This window comes from Rhagoletis zephyria, unplaced genomic scaffold, assembly GCF_001687245.7.
Source record: "Rhagoletis zephyria isolate East Lansing unplaced genomic scaffold, Rhagoletis_zephyria_1.1 Rzeph_scaffold_00201, whole genome shotgun sequence".
Classification (NCBI taxonomy): domain Eukaryota; kingdom Metazoa; phylum Arthropoda; class Insecta; order Diptera; family Tephritidae; genus Rhagoletis; species Rhagoletis zephyria.
The window spans coordinates 38,815-52,554 of record NW_016157285.1 but is presented as its reverse complement, the minus strand read 5'-3'; the positions used below and the strand labels follow the sequence as shown (position 1 = coordinate 52,554).

Here is a 13,740-nt window from a genome sequence, read left to right as displayed (position 1 = left end):
ATATTGTAATAACTTCGCTGTACCCAAACTTTATTGACTGACTGTAAGTTACCGTAGCCAAATTAAAAATATCCTTTGGCCAAATTATCCTAAAAGTCTAACTTCTTCAAAATGCTTCTATTATTAAGGAGGGACAAGGAGATGCTAATGATATTTGGCGAGTTCATTTGGTTGATCAAAAACTAAATGCGAGTATTAAAACCGTTACAACACAGTTTTTGTTAATACATTACCTACAAAACTGCGCACTGACTGCGAGCGGAAGGCAACTACCCAAATGGGGATTTGAGCAGCAGGAAGTTTCCTGCAACCTCAACATAAGGGATCAGAATGCTTATTGGAATGTCGAAGATAACCTTAACAAAAAATGTAAGTAGTTCAAAAGATCATACTTATTTATATACAAATAATTAAACCTTCATATCTGTATAATCCCCACTAAAACTTAATACATTCAGAGAAAAATTTAAAGTTTGTGTTTACATATAATTTCAGTACCGAGTATCAATTTAAATATGTATGCACCGGGGTTTATTTCTCGTTTAATGGAATCTCACGCAGTCATGTTTCAAGGAAACGCTGGACTTAAACCGAAGGAAGGCGAACTAACTAGCAAGCCTTGGCAATGGCCAATTAATTACCGGGTAAGGTCATACTCACTGATAGAAATTGCCTACGACCTATTAGTTGTTTATATCAATTTGAATGACGTCCAATATAACACATTACGCAAACGTCAAAGCTGTGAAGTTGTGCGTTCTTGTGCTCTGATTTAATTTGTTATTTTTAAAACGTTTTTGCATTAAATAAAGTAAAAATCACACAAGTAATTTTTAAGCAAAAAAAACCCCGACTTCAATTCTCAGATAAAAATTGAAGAGCACAGTTAATTTCTACATGATCTAGTGATCGGATCTAAACCAAATTAGTATGGGACCACCTCTGAGGTATCACCTCTCCGCTGAAAATTTATAGAGATCGGTTAACGTGGTCCAAAGTTACGTGGTAACATACATGAAAAATAAAAATATTCCGACGAATTGATAACCTCCTCATTTTTTTGAAGTCGGGTAAAAAACAAAAACGGCTTCAATTCTCATACATAAGTTTAAAAGTACCATTAATTTCTTCATGATCCAATTATTGGATCTAAAGCAAATTATTATGGGAGCACCTCAGTAGTACCATACCTCAGTAAAAATAATTATAGAAATCGGTTAAAGTAGTCCAAAGTTATGCGATAACATATATAAAATAATTAATCCGACGGTTTGATAACATCCTCCTTTTTTTGAAGTCAGTTAAAAAAGTGTCAAGAAATTTTGGTGCATAATTAAAGATAAGTAAAATATCAAAATTTCTTACGTATTCGATCAATTGAACTTAATATTCTTTATTGTATATGCAAAGTCTTTTGTTTCATATATATATGTATGTAATATATTGCGATTGTCAATTGATTTCGCTGCAATTCACACTGATACATATGGTTGCTGGGTTTTGTTAATAATTCTATTTTTAGAATATTTAACTTTTTAGGTGTGCTCATCCTTAAGTAATTTTATTTTTTTATTTATGGCCTTATAACAATCATATTCAACCATTTTTTGAGCTTGAGTCCGTTTTTAATGAAAAACTATTGTGGAAAAGTAACAATAATTTATAAAAATGGTAGAAGTGATAGCTATTTAGGAGATGACCAAATATCATCAGACTTCTCCAGTGGGATTCGATCCAACGACCCTAGCTCACTCAGGCAGTTGCCTACGCACTTATAAATTGTTGTTGCTTTTTCCACTTTTTTCATATGAGCCAACTACAGTCAAACGCAGGTGTTCCGCTGCAATTCACACTTGATTACGTGGTTGTTGGTTTTATTGATTTCTGTTAATAGTTCAATTTTTAGAATATTTATCTTTTTTGTTTTTTGTTATTTATGGCCTTATAACAATTACTTGTGAACCTGCATGGCGTTAAGACGCCCAAAATTAAATCTTAAAATCCTAAAGAATATTTCAAATGTTGGTCAGAGCGATCCAAGTACCATATTTAATCTAAATCCATGCAGCCGTTTCTGAGTGCAGAGAGGCCTCGCATAGTGCAGGTGCTTAATTTCATTAAATTTCAAATCACCCTATATCGAAAAAATTAAAAAAATAAAACTTTATCGCACATTTTTAATATCACTTTTAATTTTTAAATTTGAAAGAACGGTTTAAATCTTATGACTATCACACAAAAATTACTTCTCGTATAATTACGGTGACCATATTAACTAACGTAAAATAAAGGACATTTTTTTCAAAATGATTTGGGAATACGTACATACAACATGTATGATAAAGTACTTTACCCATATCGTAATTTAAATCAAATATTTACCAGTTAATTATATTATTTAATTGTACAAGTTCCCCTGCTGTAGCGAAAAATGAAGCCAAATCCTTTTTAAGGACTTCGTCACCCTTTGCTACCAAAATGCGTTTACCATAATTCATACTGCACGACGAAGCCAGCACAGAGTGGTTCAAAATTAGAATTTAATGTTCATAATTCACCCGAGCCTTCATTTTAAACCAATTTTTACTAAAAACCAAAAAAATAGTTATTCTTGTGAACATTTTTTATAACATTTCAAAGTTTTTTTTGTGTAATTTTTTTCGTTTTGGGAGAACCATACAACTGTTTTCAACTAGTTTTTGTTATGTGACATTTATTAACTGGAACAGGAGAATACATTTTCTTCAAAATTGCTACTTTTTTGCATTTTGCACTAAAAAATTTAATATAATCAAATAAAAATTCACACATCAGGCTCTACTGGTCCCTAGCAAATAATGTAAAAAAAATAAAAATTAATCAAATTAAGGGAAAAATGAAGTCTCCAGTGAATTACGAACACTAGATGCCAGTTTTGAACCACTGTGCAGCAGGGGGTTTATTGTTTTCTTTCAATGGAACTGGAAACTCAGCGCGCAACACGATCCTCCTTTATAGATTGTACAAAGATTACTGATTATATATAAACCCTTAGATGGGAGCGAAACAAACTGGCGAAGGTTTTCATTATATTTTGTAAGGGACATTTTTATTTTTCATATTCTGTGTTTAAAAATTTACCTATGTATGTAGAGCTGATTTAGAGGACAGTTCAAGAAATAGAGGACAAAAGGCGTCCTTTATTTTGAAAAAAATTATAAAGGACAGGGGGTTAAAATAAAGGACTGTCCTTTAAAATAAAGGACGGATGGTCACCGTACGTATAATATAACTAAATGTGTATGTACTTCGTTAGATCGGTATGATTTTGCGAAAAAATGGCCAGCCTTGAGGTTAAGTTGAGAACTCAGGTATTTCTCAAATCTCCAACGTTGTTTTTCAACAGTATCTCAAGTGGAGGATCATAGCGTTCCCAACAAAAAGGGAATTTTCTTTGTATGAAAAAAAGGACTGTTTCTCAAGTTGAGAAAAAGCTAGTTCTCAACGTGAACTACAATGTGATTCTCCAATTGGTCTCAAACATATCACTGAAATACTGAAATCAAAATAGTAAAATAACACTGTGATATTTTTTTTCAAACATTTTCAAAGACATACCCAAAGAAGACTGTTTCACCCTACCTTGAATATGAGGAATCGAACTGCACCACTAGTTTTTTAAGTTTCCTTCACGCCTTCATACAACTTTTTATTTTGAAAGTTTTGCATCCACTGGAAATTTTTCAAGTGTTATACCCATTAGCGCACACAAGGGGTGGGTTTTGGGGTTCAAACCCCCCCTAAAGCTAAAACCGCAAATACTTTAAAGCTTAGAATCCCGCTCTCAAGAAAAATCACAAGAAATATTTTTTATTATTCTGTTGCTTGAACAAGCACTTTGCTTTTGCTGTAAATTTTCTAGAAGAAATAAATAAACGAGAATTTTTTTCTTGACAGCTGCAAACTGATTTAAGAAATTTTGATAGAATGAAAACATTGTCCTAAAAATATGCAATGCATACTCTATTAATGTTGTGTTTTACACTTTACAGCCTAAAAGAGTTTACCACTGATATGAACTTAACAAGGATTCGAAGATTTAATTTGCCAACTTCGAATTCGTTCCACCAAAATGAGCTACATACATACATAATAAAAATACAAGTTCAGTTAATTTTTTCCGTATTCGAAATAATGAAAAATGAGTATTTAAGTTTATGCAAATAAAGTGCAATCTATGAAACTTTAAAAAGTAAATTTTAATTATTACATACTGTACATAAAGTTTGCATAAAGCGAATTTTCAGTATTTTCTGGTGATATATCTTTAGAGGTAAAAACCCCTCCCAAAATATATCCCTGGGTGCGCCCCTGGTTATACCCTATTTTGTGGTTTATAACTTTTATATGGTTGGTTTTTTCGGCAAAGTTTCTGTGGAAAAGTTACTCAGAATGTCTTAGGCCTTAACTTTCATGAACTTACCAAACCGTTAACTTAAAAAACTAATGATGCAGTTCGATTCCCCATACCTGAGATATGGTGAAACCGTCTTCTCCGGCCATGTCTTTTTTTGCGGTTATAACAGTGTAATTTATACCTTTTTGATTGAAACATATATAGATAAATTTAAATAAATATTTATTTCTTTATTGCTTTTATAACATGTAGTTAATCAATATCGTATTACAATAATTCACAATCAAGTTTTCAGTCGTCCGTCTAAAGCCCGACAGTAAGTCTACCAATCAATTCACTTCGCGCTTTATTTTATTTAAAGACATTATTTACTTGATGTTGGTAATTTTCCTCTTATATAGCTTCATTTTTTCACTTGATATTTAAAAATTCGTTTCTCTATTACTTTTTACGTATTTACACGTAGATTTTATACTTTCGAATGTATATGTTTTGTCAACGCTGCCACTTGCATGTTTTTGTATATTAAAAGTAGTGCTGCCATGTTAGAGAAAATTGTTTTTCTGAAGTTCATTTCAACTTCCAGTACAAAGTTAGAGATAAGTAGGAGAATGCTATTGGATATCAACTTGAGAACTATGAATTTCTCCAAGGTTGGAGAAATATTTTGTTGGTGTATGTTGGGTCTTTAAAAACTCATTTTACTTATTGAATAATTAAAATTTAACATTTTAAACAGATGGCAACCCTCTTGAAACCCCTCAAAAACATTTTAAATGTTCAAACCGAACATTTTATAACACTCTTTCGTTTGACTTAACTAAGTTAGACCTTTTAAACAGGTGGAAATCCTCTTCAAAACATTTTCAAACTAAAACCTTCGTAAACTCTTTCATCTGACACCCATATTGTAATACCTACTTACATATGTATGTATTTCAATTATCCTTTTGCCTTAATTTGAATTTGATTTATTAAATATATTTCAGAAATAAAGACCTTTCAAACGCATTTCGATTGATACCTATCTTTTAATATATCATCTAGCTTCCTAAATAATTTGAATTAAATTTTTTACACACGTGGCAACTCTCTTCAGGCATTTAAAATGTTCAGATTAAAGATTTCTGAACACTCATTCTTTTGACTCCAGCCTTTTTTTTAAATGTTTGTATCAGTTAATTAAATCTCACCTTTCTCTTCAAAAATATTTTGAAGCTAACATTTTTTAAACTATCCTTCGTCTGAAATTGCGTTACATATTTTAATCAACTGATGAATTAAGTTGAATTTGTTTTTTAAACGTGCGGCAACCGCGCTAAATATAGTTCAAAAATAATGATTTTTCAATCAATTTTAATAAGTTATGTATTTAACTTATTGAATATTTCTAATTAACTTTTTAAACAGGTGTCAACCCTCTTCTAACACCCCAAAAATATTCTTCGTGTTCAAACTAAAGATTTCTTCACAGTATTTCGTTAGACATACATATTTTGATATTTTATATAACTTATGTATAAGTTAACTAAATTCGACACTTCAAGTAGGTGGCAACCCTTTATAAAATATTTTCAAGCTACTACTTTCTTAAATCCCTTTTGTTTTGCACGCATATTGTGATACATATTGCTTTTACCTTATTTCATTAATCTAAATTAAAATTTTGAACATGTAGCAACTCTCCTATAGTCAAGTTGAAAAACAAGGCTTTTCATTTACTTTTCTTAAATAATTTGAATAAATTTTTTTAAAGGGTGGCAACTCTTTCCAACAATAAAGTAAGACTTTAGGTGCATTCTTTTGCAAACGAGCTACAAAAAAACACTCGCTATCACGATAGGCAGGAGTTTATGTTAATAATTCATTTATTGAGGGAGGAGAGTACCGCCTTCTTAATACTGAAAAGCGGATCTGATATATAAAACGTGCTGGAATGAGAGTTAAAATCCTAGCATGAGCAACGGAGTGGATCGTGCAATTCAAAATTTGTTTTACAAGCTTTCAGAAATAAGGGACGAAAGTGTCGTCATACCCGGGAAGGAACATTAAGGCTAACTTCACCCACAAGAAGCGGACTTGAAATTGAGCCTGTCTGTAATTTAACTAAAAACTTGTACCAAGCATTTGCCTGCGACTGGCAAGTGTAGGAAGATTAATAAGTTTTAATCGACTCGTATAAGGCGGAAGGCTATATTGAGAATCTCAACGGAAATTTCTTAAAGCAAAAAGTAGGAATTATTTTTGAATTGATTCTATCTTGTCTGAGTAAATCTGATACCTTGGATTCCAAACCACCGAGCCGTATTCCAGAATCGGTCTAAATAATGTTGTAGACAGCGTTTTAGTGATATAAGGGTCACAAAATTCTTTTGACCATAGTTTCACAAAGGAAAGTACACCTTTAGCCTTGTTGACTGTCACATTAATGTGAAGATGAAAAATATGCTTAGGACCCATTGTGATACCAAGGTCCACAAAATTGTATACCTGTTCCATGTTATGGTTGCCTATTGTATAAGAAGAGGGATAAACAGCTCTTCGAGAGAAGCAAATTACTTTACATTTCTTAAGATTTAGATGCATAAGATTTATTTTACACCAGTAAGCCATGCTGTTTAAGTTCGATTGTAGCAAAGACCTTTCTTCAATTGAAACGTACGATTTATAAAGCTTTAAATACATCATCTGCATACATCAAAATTTTGGAAAATTGTGTGTCTGTAAAAATATAGTTTATAAAAAGCAAGAATAAAACAGGGGCCTAGGTGGCTACCTTGAGGGGACTCCTGAAGTAACATCAATGAAGTCAGAGATAGTATTTTTAAACATTACCCTTTGTGATCTATCATAGAGGTATGAAGAGATCCAACGTAGAAAATTAGGTGGAAGACCAAGAAGATCAAGTTTATAGATGAGCAACGAGTGGCACACTTTGTGAAATGCTTAACTGAAATCAGCATATATAACATCAATAGTTTTGCTTTCACTAAATGCTTTTGAGATATAGGATGTTAATTCAAGTAAATTTTTAGAAGTTGATTTGCCCTTGCAAAATTCATGTTGACTGTCTGAAATGCTAGGAGAGATAGAATGCGTCAACTGATTTGTTATAATTGCTTCAAGTAATTTACGAATTGCAGAAAGCTTAGCTATTCCCCGGTAGTTCTCCACTGAAGATCTGCTACCGCTTTTAAGTAACAGGTTTATGAACGATTCCTTCCATATAGTTGCAAAAACGCCCTCTTTAAGACACAAATTAAATAACGCTGTTAACGGCTCATAGAGATAATCAGCACAATTTATAAGAATACAAGTAGGAATCTGGTCAGGACCATAACTGAAGGACTGCTTTACGGATTTCAGATAAACTACTACATCATCGGGAGATATTACTGGGATATTTGTTGAGTTCATTGGACATAGTTAAAAAGGATAGTCAATGTTAGCATGTGAGTTAGTGGAATAATTGGATATAAAAAACTGAGCTAACATGTTAGAAATTGTTTAATCATCACTAGAGACAGTATTTTGATAATTCATGGTGGAAGGAAACCCACGAACATTTCGCTTGGAGTTTACGAAGGTATAAAATGATTTGGGGTTATATATTATACGCCGTTTGATTTTACACATGTAAGCTTTATAACACTTTTTGTTTCATTCAAAAAATTTATGACGCAAAAGTAGTAGTAGACATAGTATGAGTGCAAAGCGGTTTTTTGTGTAATAACGTGACTTTCTGTTTTTCAAATTTCTCAGTTCTTTAGTGACCCATACCTGTGTTTGTTCTTCAGGAACATACATGCGTTTAGGCACATGCTTTTCAAATAATTTATGTAAAGTAAAATATAAAAGTGCAACGCTTTTTTAAGTATTTTCTTTATATGTAGGCCATGAAAATTTAGATGGATTTTTGTTAAGCTTTTTGAAGTTGGCTTTCGAGTAATCAAAGCGAATATTTGGTTCGTATGCTTGGGTACCGCAATTTCGACCATCACTTATAACTTCGTAAGATATTTCCATAGCAGAGTAGTAGACATCTTCGGGCAAAACTAGTGGATCACACTTTTTTACACCAGACTTAGATGCATCATCAACATAAACAAGATCTTATACTTTATCAAACTTATTGTGAAGTACATTAACCTGAGTTAGGCAGAGTTTAGCCATCTCCTCTAAAAATACGTTGTTCCACGCACCAGACGCGAAAGGTACGATATCGTTGTCAATGATGTTCAGGGTGGCCAGATATTATAGTGACATAATCAGTACAGTTGGGATCAAAAATCAGTACAAAGCCATAAAAATCAGCTANTGCACCAGACGCGAAAGGTACGATATCGTTGTCAATGATGTTTAGGGTGGCCAGATATTATAGTGACATAATCAGTACAGTTGGGATCAAAAATCAGTACAAAGCCATAAAAATCAGCTAATTTTTTAAGCAAGTTTTTTATTATTGACAATATAATTAATTAATTTAACAAAAAATAACTAATATACTTTTAAATACATATAGTACTATCAATATAAAAATTCATTACTTTAAAACAAATCAAAGGTATTACACATGTATGTAAAGCTGTGCTCACGAAAATAGTAGTAAAACGTATTGACAGGTTTTAAAAATTTTTTCTTTCCTTACTTAATTAAATTTTTTTATAAAAATATAGTTAATTCTATAACAAAAGACAAATGAGTTGAAGTCTCAAACTTTCTAGAAAATTTATAAAAATTGAGAAAATTAAAAAAAAAATTGTAGCCCATTCAGTTTCAGTAGAAGACGTTGTTCGAGTCAGAATCTGTTTGCATATTTTAAGCTACAAATTTGAAACATATTTAGTTGGTGTGCTTATTAAATACAACATTCGCATTAAAATGTTGACTAAAAGGTATATTACCGAATTTTCGAGTACGAATGAAATTGAATAGTGTTAAATTTGTATATGCAATGTATGTAAAATTACAGGTGGTCGAACATCAAAAGTCAAAGTAAAGCTACATATATCATATCCAAGAGTCGGTAGTTTGCACCTTTTCCAAATTTTTAGAACTTACATTGCACCGTATCAGTAGCCGTCTTAAGTTTTAAATACTGACAGCCGATTTCTCAGTGGAAGTTTAATTATAATCAAAAGATTATCTATTATTGTCATCTTCTCAGTGTACTTAATATATGATTATCTCACCACCACCTTTCATAAGATTTATTAATGGCGAAACCAGCTTTTCCTGTAAATCCTGTAAAACCTGCAAGTCATGAATTTGGGTTGGGTGAATCCATATATGTAATACTTCTATATTGGCAGTAAGCTAACTTCTCAATTTGTAATCATTCCGAAATCAAAGCGAGACAGTCTAGTACCGTTTTTGTCAATGTATTGTGTACTTGAGTGCCGTTTTTGTATATGTGTTGTGTACATGTCTATTTATAAACGTATGTGTTCCTTTTCTTTCGTACATGTTTATTGATATATCTGTACTGTAGTGTTTTCGGACGGTACTAGCCCTTACTGCCAATATAGGAGTATTACGTATATGGTTGAATAATGGTTTAAATTTAATTAATGCTTTCAATCTGCTCCACACGTATGAATTGTCAAAAACTATTGTTTTGAACATTTAAACCTCAAGTAAATGTCAATTACACCAATTTACAATATTATTTCTTTTATTATATTATTATATTTTAAATGTAAAAATCAGTACAAACTCAAAAAATCAGTAGATTTTGCGTACTGATTTCGGGCTCTTAAAAATCAGTACAATAGAAAAAAATCAGCCCTTGTACTGATTAAATCAGCGCATCTGGCCACCCTAAGATGTTCCATGATATGCTTGGTAAATTAAAATCACCCAACACTATCATTGAATCAGAGGGTTAAGTTAATAAATTAACCAATTTCAGTAAAGAGATGAGTCGCAAATACACCAATGTTTCAGATCGGGAAGGGATATAGCATAGAGCTTAGTAAATATACCTTTTTCCTACCTGTACACGAATGCATTTGTATTCTACTGAATCAATGTGTGGAAGACTANGCATCTGGCCACCCTAAGATGTTCCATGATATGCTTGGTAAATTAAAATCACCCAACACTATCATTGAATCAGAGGGTTAAGTTAATAAATTAACCAATTTCAGTAAAGAGATGAGTCGCAAATACACCAATGTTTCAGATCGGGAAGGGATATAGCATAGAGCTTAGTAAATATACCTTTTTCCTACCTGTACACGAATGCATTTGTATTCTACTGAATCAATGTGTGGAAGACTAACTTCTTCAGATAGTATTGAAGAGTCTACAGCGAAGAGTACGCCACCGTTCATTCTGTCCTCCCTATCTTGTCTATAGGTATGATAATTATTTGGAAGAATCTCTGAATTGAAAATGTGAGGTTTCAGCCAAGTTTCAGTGAAAGAAAGGATATTATAATTACATCCAAGGCCTTTAAGTTCGTTAATTAAGTATTTAAGCCTCTTACATTTCGGTAATAAATACTTAAAGCAGATCTAATAATTAGTTTTTTGATTCAGTATTATGACGGGGAATAATAGCTAAGTTATTTCCTTTTTGGGGCCTATATTCGAACTCACGAACGAAAGCTCTGGGGGGCCAAAAAGAACTACTAAGCAGCGCTTTAAAATTATCTAAATTTACGTCAATTTTAAATGCAGAACTATTTTTTCGTATTTAAAGTTAAATTTTCTGATTTTCTGATAAAACTTTATATCGTCTTCGGAAGTGTCTCTCAAAGATTGACTTCTTTGGCGGAACCACAACTAGTTTCCTTGTTTCAGACTGGAGTACTGGCGGAAGGGGTTGACTGCGTTACTAGTTGAGGATAGGGAAGGCGGTGGAGGCTTTCAAGACGATGCCACCACTTCAATGTGGGAAGGGGAAAATACTTCAGGTTCGTTATTATTCGAAGCAGATTTCGTTACACGCTCTTTTGAGGCAGGATTCTGATGCTGGAGGACATGGAGAAGATAGATTAATTAAGTCAGTCCGAAGGTTATTCTGACGTGGAACGGTAATAATTTCCTTAGATGGACTATGAAGACGCTTACGTTTAGACACACGGATATCCTTAACAGATTGCAAGGTATCTAAGCATTTTAATGATTTAAACGCACTTTCATAATGCTTAAATTTTTCCGTCAGTTCTGACAATTCTCTACCTATTTCTGGGAAACCATTTCTGGTTTGCCTAAATAACTTGAAAAGATCAACTTCGGTTAACCTGCACTTTACACAAGACCAGTGAAGGCCCTTGCCATCATTAATAGCTTCCAGAATTGTTCCTGTCAAACTAGCACATTTCAGATGGTAAATACCATCACAAAGCCAGCACGATAAGTAGCGTTCAGAATCGCTTTTAATTTGGCAAGTATCAAGACCACACTTCATATTGAAAGATTTATGTAATAACACTTGTTAATAAAAGGACAAACAAAATAAATTATAACAATTTAGGAGCTGATGTAAATAGCTTTAAATGAAAATAGCGAACAGTTAAGGTATCACTGTAATTATGACACTTAATAAACGCAACGCAAACAGCTGTGACAAGATTTACTAGAAGAAGTAAACAAAAAGAGTAGAACAAACGATTTCAGTGAACTACAAAGGATACAAAAACAATGATAGCAACAAATGACTCGGCAAGATTAGAATGTATGCTAGAGAAATTTAATTAAATTTAGTTTGGTATAAAACACAATAACTTTCACTTAGCTTCAATTATTTCTCACTAAGGTACTCATAGGCACTTTTTACCACAACTTTAACTCAGAATGAGCACAATAAACTTAGCAAATAAAAGCCAAAATTAGAGCCCAATCCAAGTACAACTTCACAGCTTGACGTTTAGTCTAAAGTCCAAATATAAAAATATAAAAGTTTAACTTTAACCTCTTTTATTGTTTTCGGTTTTGTTCCAAAAAATTTTGGTATGGTTGAAGTCAGCATGAAAAGTTCTATCGAGCTACATTTTCGCTTTTTTATAGCTAAACGGTTGGTATTCTAGACAACGAACACTTCGGACTACTTCTGTCTAAATCCTAGAGTACGGCCTGGGAGCATATGTATATCGTCGAGGTTTTTGCAAAACCGCCCATCCCCCAATTGCAAAACCGGCTATCTTACGGCACTCAAATTTTACAGGAGAGAAAAAAACGGTTTATTTTTTGAAGGCATTGCCTTGATAGGCAGCATTTTCGCTGGCTATTATTTTAAAACCCTGTTATTTTAATAACGATTTAACGATTTCCGATACCTGGAGTTCAGGTTTTTGTCGGTTTTGCAATTGGTCGATGGGCGGTTTTGCAAAAACATCGACGACATCNTCGATACCTGGAGTTCAGGATTTTGGCGGTTTTGCAATTGGTCGATGGGCGGTTTTGCAAAAACATCGACGACATCGACATCGTATAAGACGTAATTTAAAACAAAAATTTAAAAAATTTAAATTTTGCGTATACTCTGCAAATTTCTTATGATAAATTAACAATTTATACATTTTTGTAAGCAGCGGAATGTCTTATCTTAAATCACTTATATAAGGAAGTATACCTATGCTTCCACCTATGAAAAACGTGTTTTTTGACCTTATGCCCAGATTTTGAGTATGCGGATTTTTCTGCTTGATTAGACCTATAACACGTGTGAACCTCGAAATAAATATATATTTTTTTGTCACACAGTGTAATATAGTCCGTTTTTAATAATCTGTATATGTATGAATATTAGGGTGGTCCTTAAATATAGCAAGCAAATTTTACATCAGATTTCCTAAGATATCACATATGTGACCTGGACTATGGAAAGGTACCTATAGTTAGAGATCAAATTTTCGAGAAAACAGCTGTAACAGATAACAAGTCGTGTGCATGCGTGCTTTTTATATTTAATTTTGAACTTTAAGGATGATTTCCAGCAAAAGTTTCAAATTGAGGAGTCTGCGGTTTGTTCCATTGAAAAATACGTTCAGTTTTCAATAAGTTTCGACAAAAAAAAATAATTTTTCCGACCATCGCACAGGGCTGTGTCTCCATATAAAAAGTGGGCAAAAATAGAATAATGGACGGATTTGAGTAAAAATTCGTTTCTTGGTGGATTAGAGTACGGAGATTTCAAAAATCAATTTACCTTAATTTTACCTTCTTCTTCTTCTTATTTGGCACAGTAACCGCCTAAGCGATTTTGGCCGAGTCCAAAACAGCACGCCAGTCATTTCTCTTCTGTGCTAACTGACGCCAATTGAAAATGCCAAGTGAAGCCAAGTCCTTCTCCACCTGGTCTTTCCAACGCAGAGGAGGCCTTCCTCTTCCTCTGTT

At 32.9% G+C, this 13,740-nt stretch overlaps 1 protein-coding gene across 1 annotated transcript in view; it reads left to right on the top strand.

Annotated features, from left to right (window-relative positions):
• The window catches only part of LOC108358072 (protein O-mannosyl-transferase 2-like), a 106,110-nt gene that overhangs the window by 53,562 nt on the left and 38,808 nt on the right, over nucleotides 1-13,740 (top strand). The window contains exons 3-4 of the mRNA XM_017609206.1: nucleotides 129-369; nucleotides 496-644. Coding sequence (XP_017464695.1) covers nucleotides 129-369; nucleotides 496-644 — 390 coding nt within the window. The remainder of the gene's footprint in view (nucleotides 1-128; nucleotides 370-495; nucleotides 645-13,740) is intronic.